We start from the raw sequence: 22,532 nt of genomic DNA, 5'->3' as shown, positions 1-22,532 counted from the left end.
CTTGGTTTTCATAATATGAGAGGGCTGGACCAGATGGTCTGAGAGGTTCCTGCCAGCTTTAATAGACAATTTTATGTCCTGTGGATCAAGGCTTGATTGTGCATGCATTCCATCTCAGACCCACGTTCTTTCTGACCTGTGTCATAGGAGTGCTGCTTGAAGGACTCTTAAGGACACAGGCCTTTAGGTTACTCCTGACAACACTCCAGAACCAAATCTGACATTCATTCTTCTGTGCACATGACAACACTTCACATATCCTTTGGGCTTTAGAGAGCTGATTCATTAACTCATCTAATTTGCATAACGATCCTGGGAAGATAGCCTGCTATGCCCACTGGAAGGTGAAAAAGCTAAGACTCAGAGAGAGAAAGAGGGAATCTTCCGGATACCAGGCCCTTGGGTGGGTACTTTACACATCAACGTATAACAGCCCTTCAAAGTGCATAAGATTACCTCAATCCTATAATACACCGGTAAAAAGTGATGGAGGCCCACTTTTCTGATTCTGAACTACTTTGCCTTCCTTCTATGTTGTACTGCTGCTGCTATTAACAACTTCCCTATAAGATACTGAAATGACAATCTTAGCATCACGGCTGTCCTTTGGGGTCATCTTTCATGGTGCTCTCCAAGCAAACCTACAGACCTTAACAAGTCACATCACCTCTGTGCCTCTGTTTCCTCATCTGTAAAGCTGGGAGGTGAGCATCCCTACTTCATGAGGGTATTAAAATCCTTGTTGAAAGTATTAAGTGAAACTGTGTCTTTAGAGAATTTTTCCCATATTAAGTACTCAGTAATTTCTAGTTCTCAGTGTGTTTGGAAAGTGTAGTCTGTCCCTATTAATAACATCAGGCAATTCCCTTCACTCTAAATCAAATTAAAGCACAAAGAAACTGTCCGTGTTTTTGGTAAAGTTTTACTTGAAAACACATGGAATCACCACATTATCCACGTATCCACAATAGCAGAGAAACAGTAATGGTGGACCATCCCCATGGGGGACATGTGTCCTTTGGCAAAAACAAACATACAAAAATAACACATAAATAATTAAAATAATACTAAATACAACAATACAGCATATAATAAAGATTAAATTAAAAGAAAGAACAGGGACTCAGAGGCATTGTAAACATGGAGAGGATGCATCTCACTGAGAAGAATCAGGCTCAGGTGACCTTCCCAGGAGGTCTGCTGCCCCTGTGCCCAAAGTGGCTCAGTTCAGTTCCAGGTCGTCCATGTACTCCTGAACCCAGGATTCGCTAGGGTTGGCACAGACTTGTCTGCCCTTTTCGGTTTGAAATCTATGAAACAAGGAGTAGCTAGATTACAATCCCATGGGAGCTTGCCTACATTAGGTGTCACCCTCTGCTTAGCCATGGTTCATGTTGGACAGCTCTAGTGGGTGGGAAGACCCGTCCTGGGGTGATACTGGAACCAGACTTCTTGTACATTTCGCCCTGGATTTAGCTGTGGCTTCTAAGGATGCCCAGACTAGGAATCAATGAGTTTTACAATCAATATGAATATATCTCCCCATTCATTCCCTAATGCCTCCTGCAATAAAATTTCACATTTTTCTAAGCATGGCTTAAGAAAGTCAGGCCATATTTCTACTCATCTTTTGTTCCTTTCCCTGGTATGCTGGCCTCTGGCAAACTTTCTCCCCAGAAACCATCTATCTATTCCCTTGGCTCCAAGCAGCCCCCTCCAAGGCTCAACAGATGACTTCATGATCTGTTTCTCACTGCTTTCTGTATCATCCTCCCACTGCCCCCAAACAGGCCCCTATTCGAATCCTGTTCTTGCTTTGGCCTCTCAGAGCACCCCGGGAGTTGATACTTACACCACTGCTGGCTGGGAGCAAAGGCTGCTGGTCTCGTAGTAATCTATCACGAACTTGCGAGGGATCTTCCGCAGGGCGTAAGAGAAGCAGCAGGCTGTGGGAGGGTCTGAACCCACTGGAAAGAAAGGTTGGGGTGAGATCAAAGCTAAACAAGGAGCTGATCATTAGGCTTCTAGTTATGGGTATTCAATGAACATCTCTGTGGAGCTACCAGATCCCCCAATACAGTTTCTTTATCCAGTCCCACCAACGCAGAGACAGAGTCTTATTCGGAATTCGGTATCTTAAGAGAAGGTCATGGAGCTGGATCAGGTCTCAGAGTAAGGTCAGACTCCCTTCATTTTACAGTTGGGGAAACCAAGACACAGAGATATATGGGGCTTACTTAAACAAGTCTGCTCATTGCTATTTCTTAAGAAAACAGGTTCTTGAATATTATTGGATGTCTGCTAGATTCTACGTTTAACAGCAAGCTACTTAATCGTCCCAGTTTCCTTTTGTCTCATCCCCAGATGCCACTGGTAGATCAGTCCCAACGAGAAGAAGTACAGCTGAAAGAACAAACTTACTTGGTGCTGAGAGTGCAGGAGGGCAGAATGCAGCCACTAGCACGAGGAGAGAGAGGACAGTCACGCAGAGTTTCATGGTCTTGGTGGAGGAGAGGCTTTCCTGGAGCTGAGACTACACAAGCCAGAAGCTTCAGAACCTGAATGTGTTCTGTGCTGATACTGAGTGTGGATCCCCTCTTTATAGGAAGGACTCTGAGGACTGGGACAAAAGTGAGGGTGCAGGAGGGCAAGTGGAATTTCCAGGGCAACGATGATGTCATGGTGCCAATAAGGAAACTGAAGCTAGCTGAGAGTTAGGAGCTCTGCAGGGCTTCTCTCCTTCAGGGCGATGTCATCACAGTGGAAAGAAGAAGGAGGTGGAGGGGAGGAGAAGTGGGCTACACGCTAGAGGGAAGTGGTACACCCAAAGTAATGACCGAGACTGAGGAGAGAATTGTAAACCCGAGAGGAAGGATGAAACTTTCACACCTGCCAGTTGGGGCTTGTAGATGACGACCATGCTGCTCTTGGTGGCTGGCACCTCCGGAAGCTGGATGCTTCACATCTGTCTTTGTAGGGTGACCACAAGCCTGGCCCTAAGGAAGAAGGGAGAGCCAGGACTCCATGTCTCATTCCTGGCCCTTCTTCTACTGGGCTGAGTAACCTTAACACCCTGTACATTTCCTTGAGCATAAAGCAAGAGTCCAGTATTGAATGTGCAGAAGGACCCAGCAGGACAATAATCTTTGACCTACTGAACATTTACTATGGGTCTGGTTCTAGGCAAGCTGCCTCATACACATAACATCAAATCCTACCATAACTCTGAGCAGGCATATGACAGTAAGAATCAAAGAACACAGGAGGATTCATGGATAATCTCAAGACCCGTCTTTATATATATGTTTTTTCAATTATACTTAACATACAATTTTAGTTTCAGATGTACAATATAGTTATCAGGTGTTTATATAACTTACAACAAAATGATCATCCCAATAAATGCAGCACCCATCTACAACATACATAGTTATTACATCCCTATGACTATTTTGCAACTACCAATTTGTACCTCTTAATTCCCTCCTTTCTTCACCTATCACCCTACTCCCCAGTCTGGCGACCATCAAAATGCTTTCTGTATCTGTGAGCTTGTTTCTGTTGTTTGTTTATTTATTCTGTTCTCTAGATTTCGCACGTAATTAAAATCATATGACATTTGTCTTTCTCTGTCTAACTTACTCCACTCAGCACAATATACTCTCTACATCCATCCATATTGTTGGAGATAACAAGATTACATCTTTTTATGGCAGAGTATATTCCATTGTATATATGTACCACCTTTCCTTTATCCATTTATTTACTGATGGACACCCAGGTTGCCTCCATACCTTGGCTATTGTAAATATTGCTGTAATGAGCACATGGGTGCACATGTCCCTTTGAAGTAGTCTTTTGGGTTTCTTTAGATAAATACCTAGAAGTGGAAACACAGGGTCCTTCCTTTTCTCTTGTTATACCCTTTGTTTTAAAGTTTGTTTTGTCTCATATGAGTATTGCTACCCTAGCTTCCCCCCCCCCCCCGTTTTCATGAAATATCTTTTCCTATCCCTTTACTTTCAGTCTGTGTGTGTGTCTTTCGATCTGAAGTAAGTCTCTTGTAGGCAGCAGCATATTTAAGGGTTTTGTTTTCTTACCCACTTAGCCACTCTATGTCTCCTGATTGGAGTATTAATCTATTTTCATTTAAACTAATTGTCACTACATATGTAGTTATAGCCATTTTATTATTCATATTTCTTCTTCTTCTTCTTCTTCTTCTTCTTCTTCTTCTTCTTCTTCTTCTTCTTCTTCTTCTTCTTCTTCTTCTTCTTCTTCTTCTTCTTCTTCTTCCTCTTAAAGAAATTACTTTAACATTTCTTGTAGTACCGATTTGGTGCTGATCAACTCCTATAGCCTTTTATTATCTGTGAAGCTCATCATCTGTCCTCAAGGCCACAATCTAAAGTGGCGGTATCATGATTTGAAATAAGATTCTTCTGACTCTAATTCATCTTCTTTCTACACTGTTGTCACAAATAAAAATGTGACCACAAAGATAAAAACTATTGACCATCAAGGGCGATGCCACACACATCTTATTAGGGCTGGATACAGGAGGGGAGTTATGTTAGTCTTTCCTAGAACAAGGAGGCAACAGAAGAGGAGAGAAACAAAAGGTTCAGTATATTCACTTGGACCTATAATAGAAAAGAGGAAGGAAATCAGTAAAATTAAATTTGGAAGCCCAGATAAAGAATGTTCTTTAAGTATAAAATTAGGACTAGATATCCTAGCAATTAGTTTATCTGTGTTATGAATAAAACATGCAATCTAAGCATGTAGGTGATTCCCTGTCATCCATAGGAAATTCCTTGTGTTCACTGAAAGCCCTGCCTGGTTTGGCAGCTACTATTGACCCATGGTGACGTGAAGGTGCCTAGGTGAAGATCACAAAGGCCAGGAATATAGGAGCGCATGTAGGTGGCAAGTGGAGGTGATCAGGAAGATTGGATTGAGATCTTTATCCACCTTCAACTTAACAATTCTGACTTTCCTGCTCACTCCCAGCTCCAAATTTCTACCTACCACTGCTAGAGAATGAAGAATGAAAAGTGAAAAGAGGAAACTAGCACCCTGTAGCATAGAGATATGGGATAGGAGGGGGCAGAGCAGCATCTTGGAGTACTTCAGGATCACTAAATAAAGTACAATGTCATCCTACCTCCCATCACTCTGTCCATCACCACTCACCTGCACACGCACAACTGTACTTCTTTCCTCCCTCCTTTCTGTCCTCACCCTTTTCTTTGTGCCAGACTTGTTTCAAGTGTTCTGATCTTTACCAAGGCCATTATTCCCAACTCTAATGTCCTATGATCCATCGAATCACACAGGCCAATGTCTCTCTTGGTCTCTGTTGGTAGGTGTAGTTTTACCTTCATGTATGAAGGACCTTGTTTGAAGAGAAAGAGAGTGTATCTTGTGTTCTTTGAGAACTTCACAGGCTTTGTTATCCATGCTATTTATACTCAACCCAACTTATGTCATCTGCTTTGTGCCAGGGAAGGGAGAGAGGAGGTATCCCCTTCCTTCCCATCAAAAAGTTGTTAGTCTAGTTATGGTGTTGACAGTGACAAAATAACTATCTCATGAGATGGAATAAAATAAGTGTCACATCAAAGCTTAACAGCCAAAGGTCTGTATTATGATGTCAAATGTCTTTCTGTTTTACATTTTCATGCGTTTGAACATTGGAATCCATGGGTTTCTCTCTTTTCCTTAGAAAATAAAGAGAATTAAATAGTAATTTTTCTTATTTCTTCAACATATTAATCTCACCAGCTGCCAAGGGCATAACCATGCTTAAAGTATTTCACTCTTCCTTGTGATTTACAAGAAGGGGAAATTGTGCTTTGTCAAGTTGACAACTCATTCTTGAAAAGCAGAGAGAGACTTGCACTTTTAAGGAATTACATGTAGTTCAGAGGGCTGAGACTCGGTTTCCAGGATGCTTGAAGGTAGCAAGAGATGTGGCGAACAAGGAAGGCAGGGCTCAGGTTACAGAGAAGCTTCCATTTCATGCTGGAATCAATGCAAAGTACTTGAAGGATTTCCAACAGAAAGCGACAGAGACTGAGCAGCAAAATCACCTTGGATGCTGTGTGATGACGGGACAGATTGAAGAGAGGCAAAGTGGAAGAAACAACAGTGGTAGAACATTGTTACAGCTGTCACGGTAATAAAGATAAGGTCCTGACCTAAGACAATGGCAGTGGGAATGGTGAGAAGCAGATACACAATTTCAAAATACAGTAGATGGAATACAAGAGTCCCCCACACTTATCTGTGGGGATACGCTCCAAGACCCCCACTGGATGCCTAAAACCTCAGATCTGAACCTTACATATACTATGTTTTATCCTTTGCTACATACACACCTTTTCACTTAAAGGAGGCACTTTACAGCTTCTCTTTGGCATATACGATTAGCCAGCATCATTCCTCTTAAGGTTTGGTGACAACATCAAGTAAAATAAGTGTTAACTTGAGCACAAGCACTCTGATACCAACAGTAGATCCGATAACTGAGATGGCTCCTGTGTGACAAACTGGCGGGTAGCACATACAGCGTGGATACACTAGACCAAGAGATGATTTACTTCCCCGAGGGGTGGAGCAGGGCAGTGTATAATTTAAAACATATGAATTATTTATATCTGAATTTTCCATTTAATATTTTGGCCACGCTTGAGTGCAGTGACAAACCGGGGAAAGCAAAACCACAGATAAGGAAGAACCACTGTAGATGAGGGAGGTGAAGAGGAAGGACAGGCCAAGGTGACTCTCCAGTTTTGGGCTTGGAAGCTGGGTGAAAGGGGATGCTTTTCACTGAACAGAGAATATAGAAGGATGAGTAGAGGGACAGGGGAAGGCATACACACGCACGCGCGCGCGCGCACACACACACACACACACACACATGCACACAATTGTCAGAGAAGAATGATGAGAACTGAAGATAGACAAGTAGAGAGAAAGGGCTGCATGGAGAATCTTTCTCTCTAGGATGCCAGAACGGGGTCTCTAGGATACTGCTCCCACCCTCACGAAAGGGAAGGCTGAGCTTGCTGCAACCTGACTCAGGCCACATCTGACAAAAGGAGGCCAAGCGTGGGCCGAACCTACACATAGAAAAACTGTTGTCAAAGGGAGGACATTGAGATTGACACCTGGGGAAGTGAATTGCAGGGTCAGAAACTGGAAGAAAACTGGTCCAGGAGGGCCGGGGCTTGGGAAGCAAAGAAGAGGCAAGTAGAACAGGACAAAGGCTGTGATATTACAGAACATGAACTGTCCAGCCAGAATTCTCTGGACTCATGGCTGGGACACTTTGCTGGACAGAGGTAGGTCCTCAAAAACAATGGAATGAGCCAGAAAGCAAGGACACAAATCCAGCCCCTCCATGGTGACAGATCCAACACGTTGACTTTCTGGTACCACCTCCTAAGAGATTTTGGGTGGCCCCCGAAGATCAAGACCCTGACACTATGGCCTTTCTGATCCTTTATATGATATTAGTATTTCAGCTCCATAGTGAGTGGGCCTTTGGGCATAGCGCATACTGTATTTCGAAAAAGTGAATATTCAGTGATTCGTTGAATATTTATTAAGCTCTACTATGTGTCAGGCTTTGTGGTTAACGCTGGAGATGATGCAGACAGTGAAATCTAAAACTGACCAACTCTATTTCTGTAATCCTGGAGAAATCATTTTACCTGGGAACATCAATTTACCTCCGAGAAAATGTCTAAGACCCCTCAAAACCAATTCAACCATCCTGAGGCTCCCTCCCACAATTCATTCAATGTGTGCATAATAAGCACACATTTTGCATACATGTATGTTCTTCTCCAATAAAGTAAAACACGCATGATGAAGGACTTTTTTTTCTGGTTTTAGGATTGGTATGGAAAATCTTACAAATATATAATCACTGAGATAGAATTTTGCATTCAATGACTCACCTTTATTAAAAAGAATAAAATTATAAAAACTAGAGACTGTTATAAAACTCATCATGTCATAATCATCGTGTGTTAGGATTTGGTTTAAATTCATCAGCAAGACATGATATGAATTTGGTTTAAAGTCCACAAGACATGGTCTAAATTTTTTGAAGAGAAAATGAGAGAAATCACTCATTGTAACATCATGTGATAAGTGTCGTAATCGTGGAGGTAGATAATAAGATGCACTATCAGAAAGTTATTGATTCAGCAGTTTTCATTTCCTTCTTCTTGCCTTCACCAACTCACAGAAGCCAGCTTTCAGAAGGGGGTTTCCCCCAAGAAGTAAACGAGGGAATGCAACTTAGGGTATCAACTATAGCTCAGGCAGAGGAGGTGGGTGAGGAGGAGGCACCGTTTGTGATCTGAAGTTTCCAGTGAAACAAGTGATAGACTCCGTTTAAGGAACTGACAGTAACAAAGGAACACATCTAGTTGCTAAAGCCTCAGTGAAATCTGCCAATGCCCTCTGATCTCGTCTTTGCTTTGCCTCCCTCACAACCATCATTAGCAATCATAGGGGTGGGATAAAACACTGCTCATATGTTTAAGAGAAGTACCTCTATAGACACAGGGAGGTCAGAATTCCTAAGGTGTGGGCTCACTTTGCTTATGTCTTGTTTCCTTCATTGTTCTAACTTCTGCTAGGGAAATTCAAAATTCTCCTGATTTGTCCCCAGTTTAGCTTCTTCATCCATGTTTACTCCACCAATCTGGAGCTACACTGAACTGTTCACTCCTGCTGAGACTGCAGTTTCACACCTATGACTCTGCACCAGCTGGAACTCTACCACCTCCCCATCTCGGTATGTGCAAATCCCGTGTAGCTTTCAAGACCCACCAATGTTCCATCCTTTCAGGAAGCCTTCTTCAACCCATCTGAGAGAGATCATTGCTCCCTCCTCCTGGTGTTCTGAGCTTTCATTTATTTTTCTCCTAGAAATCTTTGCATTTTCTGCAAAGTGCTGTGGTTATCTGTTTATTTACTTTACCTGCCCCTACTAGACAAGGAACATCTAGAAGACAAAGACCATCAAAAAGAACTACATCTACTTTTCAATATAAAATGTGACTTATGCTTATTAATTATGTAGCAATAAAATAATAAAGAATGGAAAAGGATAAAATACAGATCTCACTGAGAAAGTAAAACCCTTTCACACCACTGAAATTATGAATGAAAAGAATAAGAAAAGAAAACTGCTTTGAATGTGGCATTATTAATGTAAACATCATATAGGTTCTTTAAAATAGTTTAGAGAAATGGATATCAAGACTCCATTATAGCAAAGACCATTGGACAAAAACTTCAGTATATTTCTCAAAACTTTCTTTCACATTAAAATTAAATAATTAGCAACCTACTTCCAACCAATTCATAAATGCTTCAAAACAAAATATTTTTGTATATCTGTGGGCTGACTAGGAAGTTGATACATTCTCACTTTTTAAAGTGAGAAAAAGAGGAAAACAAGAAAATTAAGCACTCATCGATCTATCACACATATATAAGTACTAATGATATTTTCGGGCATTTATTTCTAATGCTTTTTATTTTTTCCATGCCTAGCATTTATATAGATAGATAGATAGATATAGGTAGATATAGATGTAGATATTTGTATTATTTGTATTATATGCATTATACGTATTATATATTTATATATACATATATGGTTATAATATTTGTCATATATGTGTATACATATATACATTTATATTTGTATAATAGTTGTACAATTTGTACAATTTTTCATCTTACTTTTTTACAACTGATCTTATGATTATATTTATGCTACTCACTTCAGTTTAAGGGTTTAACAATAAAAAGTCCAGTGGACATACCATAATTTATCATTCCCTGATAAAGGAAACCTCAGGTTTCCTTATTTTAGAGGTACAAATGATGTGGGGTCAGATGTCTTTATGTTGAAGATGCTTCCGTATTTGGGTTTGTTTCTTCAGAACTCTTTCCTAGAAATGTGTTCTTTAGGTACATGAGCATAAATATTTTTAGGCTCCTGAAATATTAACACCCACACCTAATGGATCTTTATGATTCTCAACTGGTGTTTGACCCAGTGACCCTCGTCATTCAGTGACTATTTGATGAATGGACAAATGACAGTAACATGACCTCATGTTTCCTAGTCCTCTAGCGGGAATTCCTCAATATGGTCTTCTGCATGCAAGGGAGGCTATGCCACCCTCTGTGGCATCATCACATCTACCCTCTCCATGTGGTGACAGCAGCTGAGGAGGCACAAAAGTTTCACCCCTGTGGGAAAGATGGAGCTGCACAGTTCAAGTACAGATCAGTTGAAAGGGACCAGCTAAGAACAGCCCCAGATCGACACACACTCTTCTCTCCTCCTGCTCTCAGAGGAAACCATTTCCTCACAAGAAACCAGAACAAGTCATGAGTTGTGGGCTGAAACTTATAGCTCAGAAAAGCTATTCTTGGATATCCTGAGCCCTTATGGTTGCGCAGGACCCTGACTTGTGCAACACTCAGTGTGACAATACAACCGTGCTTAAAAATTTCCCTCCTCATCCCCGGATTCCATTTCCTCATTCGTAAGGTCCACTTATAAAGATCAGAGGAGACAACTTCGCACTCCAGAAGGACACAGCCAGCAGCAAGAGCTCACTCTCATCTCTGCTCTCCTGACTCTCAAGCCCACACTCCACCTGCTCAGCATCATGAAGGTCTCCGGGGCGGCCCTTGCCATTCTTCTCTGCACCATGGCCCTCTGCAGCCAGGTCTTCTCTGTGCCATGTGAGTCTGTGTGGTTGCTGTGGGTATCACCACTCTCCGGCCATGGTCAGACCACATCCATCTTTTCTTGTGGTCTTAAGAGCTCCTAAGAGAAAATAGAGAATTTCCTAAAGCATTACAAAAGATCTCTGCTTTTTTCTGCAAGACTTTTATTTTCATCTCATAAGAGTCTGACCTAGCCTAGTCCCCATATCTGAGAGCCAGGGTTGGGTAGGGGAGTAACAGTCCCATTTACAGATAGTAAAATAGGGACCTAAGCAAATGAGTCTGTAAGAGGCAGAATCCAAGTCTGATTGCCTTCCAGTGGTGTCATTCTTCCACTAACTCAACCCAGGTCCCTCCAAGAACTCTGTGCATGGGATGTCTTAGGAGAGATGTCCAAGGTTTCTCTTTTGCTGGGGTGTGGCTTCTTGAACCAGATAAAATTTCCTGAAGGGAGATGAGAACAGTCTGCTTGGATGTCTGCATCACAAAGAGAAAGACCGCCCGCAATAAAGAGTCAAAGAGAAAGAAGGATACATACAGTAACAAAGGACAGAGACAGGGATTTTTCTAGGCAAAAAACACTTAAGGCCCTCTAATGACTTTGTCTCCCATCCACTCCGTGAGCAAGGATGTCTTCCTCCCCATCTTCCTCACCCTCTGAGGAATTAGAGCTCAGATCCCATTTTCCTTCTGTGCTATGACTCAGGCTAATTCTGTTCCTTTCTCTACAGATGGTGCTGACACACCGACTGCCTGCTGCTTCTCCTATATCTCCCGGGAGTTACCACGCCAATTTATAACCGACTATTTTGAGACCAGCAGCCAGTGCTCCAAGCCCGGTGTCATGTAAGTGCCAGTCTTCCTGCCCACTTCGAGGGAGATAGTAAGGATGTAGAGTAGGGGCCGTGCCCAAGGGCACATACCGGTCAGAGACGTCATTCTGAAAAGGCCCTGTCCTCCAGGACGTCTTAACAAGTATGTAGGACCCAGGTGTCTGAGGTGTGCTGTGAACTGGCCAGAAGCTTTCAGAGCCAGAGAGGGCTCGCCCAGCCTAGAGGGAAGTGAGAGGAAGTCGGCAGCAGCAGGAACCCCTGAGGGAGCCCCTGAGTGAATGAGAGCAGCTGCCTGCACTGAGATAGGCAGAAGATCCCCTAGAATGTGGGCAGGGCCCTGGACTGCACAGGATAAGAGAGTGAGGCGGAGGAGCCACGGTGCTCCCAGGTCCTGCTGCTGGAATCCTCAATGTATAATCCTTCCACTTTCTCCATAGCTTCCAAACCAGAAGAGGCCGGCAGGTTTGTGCTGACCCCAGTGAGACCTGGGTCCAGGAATATGTCAATTTCTTGAGTTGAACGCCTGAGTGGCCTGGAAGGAAACCGGTGACCTTGGCGAGTGGATGGAGAGCAGGGGCCTGAGCCTTGGAAACACCCATGTAACCTCCACAGCTACCTCTCCTGTGGGTGGGTTGTTACCAACCCATACTCTGGGACACTTCCTAACTTAACTTTTTATTTATTTATACTATTTAATGTTTGTAATTTATTTAAAATGTCACACTGTGTTTGGGACTTTTTGCTCCAAGAGATCTCAGGATACCTTCTTCAGCACCCTTCTCCTCCTCTTTCATTTGCACAGTGATTGGTGACACTAAGGAACTGTCATCGGTTTGTTCTACACAGAGGTGGCACCAAAGCCGCCAGACTGACCAACGTGTATTAAATGTTTCTGTTCAGTGCTGTGTTCAGCCCAGAGAAATAATAAAGATGCTCCTTTGAAAAGTAAACTGGCTTTGAGTTTGGTTTCCTTTACCTGGCAGATCAGGATCTCTGGTTGAAAGGAATATAACAGGCAAAGAATAGGAAGATGTGAAATGGAGAGAAATTAGGAGAGATGGAAGGGGGGGGTGGCTACCAAAGAGATACTCTGCTTTGCACTGGAGCCACATTGCCAGAACATTGAAATTATGAGTATTTTAAAATCAAATTATAATGTACGCACTCTAGGAAAATGCACTTCTAGATGGGTAACATTAAGAAAAATATTCATAGTATATATTATCTGTACGATAAATCGAGTTTCTTAAGAAGAATTACTAACATATTTGAGACTTACTGTAGGTGGGGTATTTCTTAGTCAGTGTCTACTTGATCCTCACAATGAAACAGTATAGCTTATGTACTATTAATATCCTCATTTGAGAGAAGTGCAAACTGGGGTTGGCACTTAGAGAAGTTAAGCAGCTTAGCTAAGATCACATAGCAAATAAATGACACAATTAAGTTGTAAAACTGGATTTTGATGTAACTACACATTATGCTTGACCACTGGTCAAGTTATTTCCCAAAAGGCAATGTACCTATACTCAGATTGCAAGCAATTTTTGTTTAGGCCACTCACTTCAGAATTTTTAGGTGTGAACCTGAGAATTGGTATTTGTACCAAGCTTATCAGGTTTTCAACTTGCATGTTAACAGCTCAGAGAACCACTGAAATAGTCAATAGGATTTACCATTCATCCAAATGCAGCACATATCTGCATTTGGTAATAGGTATATTTCACATTATTTTCCTTAAACCCATCCTCCACAAAATAAATGACTAATGTTAAAGGAAAAGATAACCAGACTACATGTGGAGGAAGATTCTACTTAATAAGTTCCCTGAGAAAGCTGAGTTATTTAACAGATGGATCACCTGAGTTAGAGTTTTGAGAAATATTCACTAAGCCAGGGTCCTTTTTGCCAAAGAAGGAGAAATTCAAAAGACTTATTTGAAAACCAACACATGTATAAAATTTTATGAGTCACGATTATTTCATTTTGTTTAAAATAATCTAATTTCATGCAAGATGAAATAAGTCAGACAGAAAAAGATGAGAACCACATGATCTCACTTATATGAGAGTTTAAAAGCGAAAAGCAACAAATGAACAAGACAAACAAATAAAAACTCATAGACACAGACAACAGTTTAGTGGTTACCAGAGGGAAAGGGGCAGGTGGGAGTTAGATGAGGGTAAAGGAGGTCAAGTAAATGGTCACGAAAGGCGATTTGACTTTGGGTAGTGAACACACAATGCATATACAGATGATGTATTCTCACATTGTACACTTGAAACCTATGCAATTATGATATTCAACCAATGTCACCACAATAAATTTAAGTAAAAATAAAAAAATAATTTCAATACCCAAAATTAGTTTAGAATTTTAGTGATCGAACTCTTTCCAGTACAATTAAACACTCCAATAAGCAAACATGAAAAGGCACTTTTATTATTTGACCTAGATATCATTTGCCCTGATTTCCTTTTCTAGGAATCTCTTTTGCAGCAAGCTTACCAAAGGACATAAGTATATAGGCACAAGGATATTCTTCGCAGCGTGATTTTAAACAGCAAAATGGAAACGACCGTCAGTAAAGGATTAAATCAGTAGAGGATTGAGATGCCCACCAATGGAAGATTTTGCAGTCAATGAAAAGGGTAATACATGTCTATAATATCTATGGAAAGTGTCCATAATATTGTGCAAAAGGTATATCTGTTTACTTTTATTAATTTCATATACTCTACATGTGTGCTACAGAAACCGTATGTGTAAACTGATATTATTTTTTACTTTTTAAAGTCATATTAATATAGATATTTGCAAATATTTGGAAAGATAACCAAATAGCTAACTGTGGTTTTTTAGAGGAATTTAGATTAATATATTATTTTTTAGGAACAGGTACTTTTCCTTTTTGTTTTGTGCAGTTCCTTTTTATTTCCTTTATTTTTTAGTGAGTAGGTATTGCTTACCTCTCTGGTCTCATCTTACACTACCCTTTGATGGATGTATTGTACCCATCAGAACGATTTTCTGATTAGGATTCTAAGTTGACACAGAGAAGATAGAGCTCAGCTGGACCAGTCATAACAGTCTTGATGCCATAATGGCTTTTATATAATGAAGGCGGTGCAATAAACAAGTCTTTTTGTTCAAGGCTTTCACACACACAGACACAGACACACGCTTCTTCCAGACAACATATTATAATCCCCTTCCATTATGAGGGGCCATTTCCCTAACACCTCTACCACCTACACCTGTGGTAAGTGTGAAGGCATTATCAAGAGAATGGGAGGAACAGTCTTTGTCTCCAAAATCAGGGAAGGTGTCACCATTTCTCCTCTATTGGCTTCCAGCATCTTGAGACAAACAAACCTGCTCACTTACATTGAACTTTGTCTCAAGGCCCAGCAACCCAAAGCCAAATGAGAAGCTTAATAGGCTCAATGTTTCCTAAATACAAGTATTGTGAACAGAGTAATAGAACAAAGACCTCTGTGAGGGAAAGGGAGAATGGGGATTGCATTGTTAACCAGTTTATAGGGCCTTGCAAGGACTGAGATGTGCATGAGATCCTTGCTCAGCCTCTGGTTAACCTTCCTGGGGACTGTCCTGCGTGGACACATATGTGTGCTGGGGAAGAGCCCTTTTCTGGGAGCTGCCTACTTCGTGTCTATATAAATTAGAAGCCTGGGGTTTGCCTTAGGTGTTGAGCAATCAACGGTCGTTTGGGGCTGGGCTTGTGGTTTCTTTCACAATGAGAAGCCTTTTAAGAACAGTAGGTTTCTGATCTCTGCTTCTAGTCAATTCCATGAACTAGACAAACAAATGCAGCATGCTCGTCCAATCCTTTTCTTGCCTTTTAACTGGAGTTCGGAATGTGCGCTTCCTACCACGAGTCTCAATACTATACTCACCTTTATACCCCTACCTCCCAGCCCTCTGCTGAGAGACCTCTGTGTCCATCTTGGCCCCTGCAGAGGTGGGACAACGTGGAAAAATGATAAATATTTGAGGCCCAACACAAAGATGCATCCTCCGAACAACTTCACAAGGAGCTGATTGTCCATTTTAAGTAAGGATGACAAATATTTCACAGGAGAGGGTGGAAGCAGGATTTAGAGTCACAGCTGGACTCCAGATTTCTCTCCTATTAAGTCTCTCACCTTCCTGCCTCTACTCTCACTAACTTTAGCCTGGAGTAGAAATTTTCGCATGTACAGCCATTCTAGATTCATTCTAGAGCCCATTTCAAAGCAGTCTAAACTCATTTAAGGGTTCTTACTCACAGATGCAAGAAGTAGCTATTATATTCCAATATCAGAATCGTACCTATCAAATTCCTCAATGTTGCAGGCTTAGTATCTGGCACAGGGTCTTAGCACCGACATTCAACAGACCACAGTTCGACCATCAGTGCGGCAATGCCATGTAAGAGCAGTTCTCAAAAGGTGGTGCCCAGGCGACAGCACAGCAACACCCGCGAATTACAAGCCCTCCACCCCACTTCGAGAAGATGGGGCACAGCAATCTGTGTTTTAACAAATCTCCAGGTAATTCCTATGCACGACAAAGTTTAAAAACAACTTCCATTCAACAAGGTCCTCACCAGACTGCCTCCTACTTTTTCAGTTCTGCCAATCCCAAACTTCAGTCAGGGGCTGTTACTTTTAAGAGACCCTCTACCTCTGCACAGACACAGGACTCTGTATTCCTCAGGCTGCTGGTAGTTTCAAGGATTTTTAAAAAGCAAGCAAACAAATCTAACTCAAAGAGGCTTCAATAAATGACACTTGTGGATACAAGACTGGAGGGCATGGGGGTGGCTCTGGCTCCAGGCGAGGCTGGATGCAGCGAGCAGCCCTGTGACATCACACAGGCCCTATTTTCTTCTCTTTCTGACCCCCCTTCCACGTGAGAGACCCAGGATGGCTGCTGGAGCTCTACAGTGTTACATGATTCCTTGTTCATTTTCTTCAAGGTAGAGAGAGGCTGTGTCCCCATTGAAAAAAAATGGATTTGACCGACTTAGGTCAGAAACCTGATATCTAACCAATTGATGTGGCTATGGGGATGGGTATCATCGATCTGCTTAAGCTAATAAAGCCAAATTCCTAGACTGTAGTTTGCATAAATTTCATATAAATTTATAGCATAAGAATTACATGGAAGAGTGTCTTCCCAAAGGAAGTATGGGGTTATGGCATTAGGAAGGATGTAGAATAGATGTTGGTCAGAAAAAACATGTTTTCATTATAACATGCTTGTCTTTTCCTGTGGATTTTTTTTTCTTGATATATAAGGACTACTAACACTTTGTATGTGGTGGACATTTCTTCTCCTTTGCTCTGTAGATTAGAAACTGTTAGTCTTCCACCACCCTGAATGATCCTGTTTTTAAATGCTCACTTGTGTATTTCCTGTTGCCCTGTAAATGACTATTGCCCAAATCTGAGACTAAAGAGACATTGGGCCATTTGTGGTGCCAAAGTTACTTCCAGAAAATGAAGCTGCGTGATCGCTTCAGGACATACTAAGAAGGGTAGGACTGGTCCTGCCACAAGCACCGCCCACCCTGCTTCGAATAAGCAGAAAACCAAGAAGAGAGAAAATGAAAGAATTCTCAGAATAATGAGTCATCATTACTGAGTCCTTTACTATTAGGCGGCCAAAGGGTAAGGTGACAGGGGACACCTCTTATTGGCTGCTTCCATTCTCCTTCTTTCCGGGGAAGAGCATCCACAAATAAAATTATATGAAATTGGCCACTTCCCCAGATACTGGGTGGATCCTCATTAAAATGAGATGATTTGCATCTTGGGTTTTTTTAAACTTATCATTGTAACACAAGCATTTCCCACCTCATCACATTGTTTATAAAGGCTCCCTAATAGCCAAGCAAGTGAAGACGGCATAATTTTCTTTGCCATTTCCATATCGTAGATAATTTAAATTGGGTCCAATTTTAAATTGCTATCAATATGCCGAGGACCAAATATTCTTATGCATAAGCCCTTTTTCCATGTTGGAAGTTACTTACATTAGAAATAAATTCCTAACCATGGATTATCTTGGCCAACGGCTAAGATCACCTTAAAGTTCCTTATGTTCATTAGCACCCGTATCTAACAGGTCTTTATGCCCTTTGCTTTGTGCATATTGAGGCCCTTGATGAATCTCCCTTGCATGGGTGGGTATTTGAAAGGCCGCCTGTGTTCACAAGACTCCTGAAGCCCAGGCATCGTTAATACAGCTCCATCCACCTGGGTATAGTTTAAGTTGGGTTGTACTGCTCAGAACTCATGGCATATGTAACAACTATGCAGTTAGAACAGCTGTGGAATAACAGAGGCGTTTCTGTTCTGCTGGGGGAAACTATGATTAGAGAGCTCTAGTGAGAAGAAACCAGCTAAGTGTTGTTCCAGGTGATGTGAACCTCTCAACTTCTCTCACTGTGTAAACCACTTCCCCATCAGCAGCCCCAATCAAGTGAGCACTTGGAACTATTCTTGCAAATACCCTGAGCTCTGTGGTTACCCAAGACCCCATGTACTAGTCAAAAAGCACCACTTAAACACTTCTTTTCTTATCACCCCCAGTTTCCAGCTCTCCATGGTCCAGGGCTTACCTAAGAGTAGGGGACACAGCTTGGACCCGAGAAGAACGCTGGCATCAGTGAGTCTTGGGCTGTAGCTGTCCTCCTCACCATAGCTCCTGATCTGAGGCCTCTTCTCATGAGTGTCTTCCTGCTGCCATTTGCTGTTGTCTCCCCACTTTGTGGCTCAGGCCAGACCATCATCGCCAAAGTCTGGGGGCACTCAAGTGAAATTGAGAACTTCTCAAGGGGTTTTCAGAATTCTCTGGGTTATCTGTTCAGGGAAATTTTCTTCCCAAAAGCGTTATAGCTTTCTATTCTCTATACCTGGAAGGCAGGGTGGGGGCTTGTCCCATTTGGGGAGTGAAAAAATTGAGTGGGTTTTCTATAAGAGGCAGATTCCAGCTTCACTTGCTTCCCAGTGATCAGCTGAGTAATAAACTCACCCCACTACAACATTATAGGTGATTTACAGAGACAGTCTCTTGCTGGAAAAAACAGGAGATAGATAATGCAGGTTAAGATGATGGCACAAAAAGACTCTGAATTGACCTCCTTCCGCAGACACACTTTATCTACAGCTACAAGTGAAACAATTTTCTCTGAAAAAGACCTGAAAACTACCTGAGCAGTGAGCTACTTCACATGAGCAAATGAGAAAAGAGCCACATCAAGGAGAGTGGAAGGGGCTGAGATGTAGCTGTGAATCCAGGAGGGAGCTCACGAACCCAGAGCTTCTCCCCGAGGAGTGAAGCATTTAACGTCCCAAGCTACCAACTTCTAAGCCCTGCACCTGAGAGACAAGCTCCCCAAACATCCGGCTTTGAAAACCAACGGGCCCAGTCTACGACACCCGAAAGCCTGAAGGGAACTGGGAAATGGCACAGACTCACTCCCCCCAGGGCCCAGTGCAGGAGCAGCCTTCTGAAAGCGCCCAGATTTTATGACAGGGACGTTCACTTTTTAAAAAATTTTTATTATCATTTTAAATTCTATTATTAGTTTCAAGTACACAGTACATTGGTTAGACATTTAAATAGTTTATAAAACGATCCCCTTGATTGCTCCGTCTCTCTTCTGGCTCTACACGTAGCCATTACATTAATGCTAACGGCATTTCCTATGCCGTTCGTCTGTTAACATTAGAGCATTGGCCTTGCTAAAGGTGGTTGGCACCTTTTTTCTTTCAGTTTTATTATTATTTTTTAACTCTAGACTCGTTTTTTCCTCAGCAGGTGCCATCTTTACCCTCCAACTAGTGGGCACCATTTTGCATTCTCCCTCCGCCTTGCTAAAGCCAACAGGTGCCACTGTTCTTCTCCCATCACTCCTCAAGAGGATGCTATTTGTATGCTCTCCCTCTGCCACGTGCCACAGCACCACTATCTCCCAGAAGGGCACTCCTACACATGTGTGGTACCCCAGTTTTTCTGACTGCCACCCAGGGCTGTTCCATCAACATGGTATCTGGTTCTATTTGCAGGACTAAGGCAGGGACACTTGAGTTCCTGGGTCCCATGGGACAGTAACAATCAGAAAGACTATAACAATGGGGAGAATAGGCTACCCCTTGCGGGACACTGCACAAACAACAGACTGAAATACACCCCAGTCTCTCTGTAAAAGAGCCTATTTGCTTGCTGTGGTGCTTTGGCCTGAGGGGCAGGTTTCGGGTTAGGCACACATCCAGAGGCTACAGGTGCTCCGGGGAATGGAGGCCAGGGGACGCCATCTTTCACTCTCCCTCTGCCTCATTACATCTCGCTGATATCTCCCAGAAAAGCGCTTATACACTCATCTGGAGCCCCAATTTTTGTGACTATCACCCAAGGGATACCTCCAGATCATCTGGTCTGGTGGCCAGCAGGGCTTATACTTGCAGTCTCACTGGGCTGTATACATTTGCATCCTTTGAAAGCTGCTGCCTAAGGATCTGGCTTCCAATCAGCCTGAATCCAAGGGCTGAGATAGCCCCTTTTGGAACACTGATGGGTGTTGGCCGACCCTGAACAACCAGGAAAAATAAACCAGGCTACTTGGATAATCACAAAGATTCAAAAGACAACCAAGAGCTAGGGTGAGTTTGAATGACAAGGTTCACCTCCAACCTAAGGCCACACTTTCAAGACTGAGAGAAATGGCTGTTTTATTTGATTGCAGAAACCAACACAGAGAGTCAAGCAAAATGAGGAAACATGTCACAAACAAACAAAACCAAGATAAAACCTTAGGGGCGGGAGGAATAGAGATAGAAGAAAAAAAGAATTAATGAAATGAGAAATTCCCAACCTCCTTCCAGTTCTCCTCATTCCTACTGAACAATGAAGCTATTTATATCTTCTTTTCTCTGACTTTATCATTAGACAGAAGAAGCTGGCTCACCTGTTTCTATGAACAATGGCCCTGGCTCAGGCTGTCCCTTTCCACAGGCCCTTGAGCATCTGCTGCTTTTTCCAAGTTTCCTTAGCACATCTCTGGCAAAATAACAGATGGCTCTTATGAGACCAGCAGCCAGAGCTACGTAAGAACTAGTCCTCCTGCCCATCTCTGGGAAAAGGCAGGACATGTAGGGATGGAGCCAGGACTTGGAGGAAGGAGCAACCTGCAAAGGCATCAGCAGGTGGATGAGGGCCATCCTAGGAAACCCCGAGCTTTGAGGTCCTATCTGGTGGCAGGACACAGGGAGAGGCCGTGGAGGTGTTCTCTACCCTGGCCTGGGTCTGGGAGACAGGGAGGAACTTCTCTGGGCAGGAGGAGTTGAGGAGAGGATGATAATAGACAAAGCCTGCCTGAGAGGACCACTTAGTCATTGCGGGAAGGTCTAAGGATCTGAGGTTGGGGAATGGTCCTGAGAAAACTGGCAGACCCTGTGCCTCCCCAGGAAGAGAGGGTTGGAAGGGAGCGCCATGTGACCAGAGATTCTCTTACTGATTCCTCAATTTGTATAACTCTATCCTGCTTCAGAGCTTTCAAACCAAAGAGGTCAGCAAGTCTGTGCCAACCCTGCTAGGTCCTCATGCAAAGTACATTATTTCCCTTAGAACTGAAACCCTGAGCAACCTGGAAGCAACAAGAAACCACTTACACCTGGGGGTAGATTAGGGCTTAGGAACCTGAGCCCAAGGACTGTTCCTTCAAGTCCTAAAGTCACTTCTACTATGGGCTGGTTGTCAAGCAACCACATTCTAGGACTCTTAATATAAAGTTTAATTTATTTAGGCACTTTAATTTTTTAATGTGTTTCCATATGTCTTTGACTGCTTGCTTTTGACATGCTCTTCACCACCCTTCCACACCCCTCCAATCACAGTGGTTGACACATATTCGGTGTGTAGGTGAGTGGTTATGTTTAGCATTTTCTAAGGGAAATTGTTTCAAAACTGTCAACTACAAATATTTATAGAATGTTATTTACCATTTCTGTGTTAAGCTATGTGACATCATGGAATTTTTAAAAATAAACCAATCATATTTTTTTATTTTATTAATATATGTGATTCTATAAAATCATCAATAGTGATTCTATTGGTTTTGCTTTGTGAAAAAGTCAGGGTTTCTGGCTGAAGAAAAAATATTGGGGGACAAAGAGTAAGACTACCTGAAGAGGGGAAGTCAGCAGAAAGGAAGTGACAATAATACCTCTGTCTACATATTCCTTAAAGTTTAAAATTAAACATTAAAACATAATAAAAATAAAAATTAAAAATCATTTAATAAAACAATGATTATTTTATAGAATATTATGTACCTAGTTTTAATGTATATGTACTAAGTAAATTCGTTCTTGATAAACATTCATGCATTTAAGTTTATTTTTCCAATAAATTGAGCTTTCTTAAGAATTATGTTCTGTCTTTTAAATCCTAACAATTTCACCAAGGGCTAAGTACTATTATTAGCCTCATTTGATAGGAAAAGAAATGTTGACTCAGAGAGTTAAAACAACTTGCCCACTGTCATGCAGCTAATAAATAATATAACTAAGAGTGCAAATCTGTACCATTGTTTCTCATAGCATCCCAGAAATATCTGGGATCGTTGTTTAAAGTGCCCACAATAGAATTTCTTGAGTTCGGATCTGGGGATCTAGATTTTTACCAAACCCCCATGTGATTTACAAGCAAATAGAAGACCAAAAATCACTGAATTTATCAATAAGGATTTACCCCTAAGCCCTACCTCATTTTGTTTTAAACTATCTATTTTTTAGTATCTAAAAGTAGAGATTTGGTAGTCTGGGTTTTTGAAGAGGAACGATGCAGTTCGTAGCAAATTTTAAGATGTACATACTCCTCAACCTAACTATCTTCTTTCTAGGAATCTATTTT

General features: G+C 42.0%; 2 protein-coding genes across 3 annotated transcripts; one reads left to right on the top strand and one right to left on the bottom strand.

Moving 5' to 3' along the window:
* Positions 1–679: 679 nt before the first annotated feature.
* LOC118603890 (C-C motif chemokine 4-like) lies at positions 680–2,781 on the bottom strand. Its single transcript, XM_036223134.1, has 3 exons — positions 2,422–2,781; positions 1,853–1,967; positions 680–1,310 (listed from the first exon to the last, which is right to left on the bottom strand). The coding sequence occupies exons 1-3, from the start codon at positions 2,495–2,497 to the stop codon at positions 1,223–1,225; spliced, it is 279 nt and encodes a 92-aa protein (XP_036079027.1). The 5' UTR covers positions 2,498–2,781; the 3' UTR covers positions 680–1,222.
* Positions 2,782–10,686: 7,905 nt separating this feature from the next.
* LOC107506481 (C-C motif chemokine 3-like) lies at positions 10,687–12,559 on the top strand. Of its 2 annotated transcripts, XR_001595939.2 has the most exons (4): positions 10,687–10,791; positions 11,508–11,622; positions 12,047–12,236; positions 12,412–12,559. XR_001595939.2 is itself a non-coding variant. In XM_016137174.2 (3 exons), exons 1-3 carry the CDS (start codon positions 10,716–10,718, stop codon positions 12,126–12,128), a joined length of 273 nt encoding a protein of 90 aa, XP_015992660.2. In that variant the 5' UTR covers positions 10,687–10,715; the 3' UTR covers positions 12,129–12,559. The 2 variants fall into 2 exon arrangements, 1 of the variants encoding a protein (XP_015992660.2); XM_016137174.2 differs by having other exon boundaries at positions 12,047–12,559.
* Positions 12,560–22,532: the final 9,973 nt, after the last annotated feature.

This window comes from Rousettus aegyptiacus, unplaced genomic scaffold (genome assembly GCF_014176215.1).
Source record: "Rousettus aegyptiacus isolate mRouAeg1 unplaced genomic scaffold, mRouAeg1.p scaffold_m13_p_6, whole genome shotgun sequence".
Lineage (NCBI taxonomy): Eukaryota > Metazoa > Chordata > Mammalia > Chiroptera > Pteropodidae > Rousettus > Rousettus aegyptiacus.
Note: the sequence above shows the minus strand (reverse complement) of the source record. Positions and strands in the feature narration are given on the sequence as shown.

Excerpts from the sequence above, each read along its gene's own strand:
- LOC107506481 (XM_016137174.2), top strand. The coding sequence starts at position 10,716 with ATGAAGGTCTCCGGGGCGGCCCTTGCCATTCTTCTCTGCACCATGGCC. Across the intron at positions 10,792-11,507 it reads CCAGGTCTTCTCTGTGCCAT|ATGGTGCTGACACACCGACT; the intron begins GTGAGTCTGTGT and ends CTTTCTCTACAG. Across the intron at positions 11,623-12,046 it reads TGCTCCAAGCCCGGTGTCAT|CTTCCAAACCAGAAGAGGCC; the intron begins GTAAGTGCCAGT and ends CTTTCTCCATAG.
- LOC118603890 (XM_036223134.1), bottom strand. The coding sequence starts at position 2,497 with ATGAAACTCTGCGTGACTGTCCTCTCTCTCCTCGTGCTAGTGGCTGCA. Across the intron at positions 1,968-2,421 it reads TCCTGCACTCTCAGCACCAA|TGGGTTCAGACCCTCCCACA; the intron begins GTAAGTTTGTTC and ends CTTTCTTTCCAG. Across the intron at positions 1,311-1,852 it reads TGCTCCCAGCCAGCAGTGGT|ATTTCAAACCGAAAAGGGCA; the intron begins GTAAGTATCAAC and ends CTTGTTTCATAG.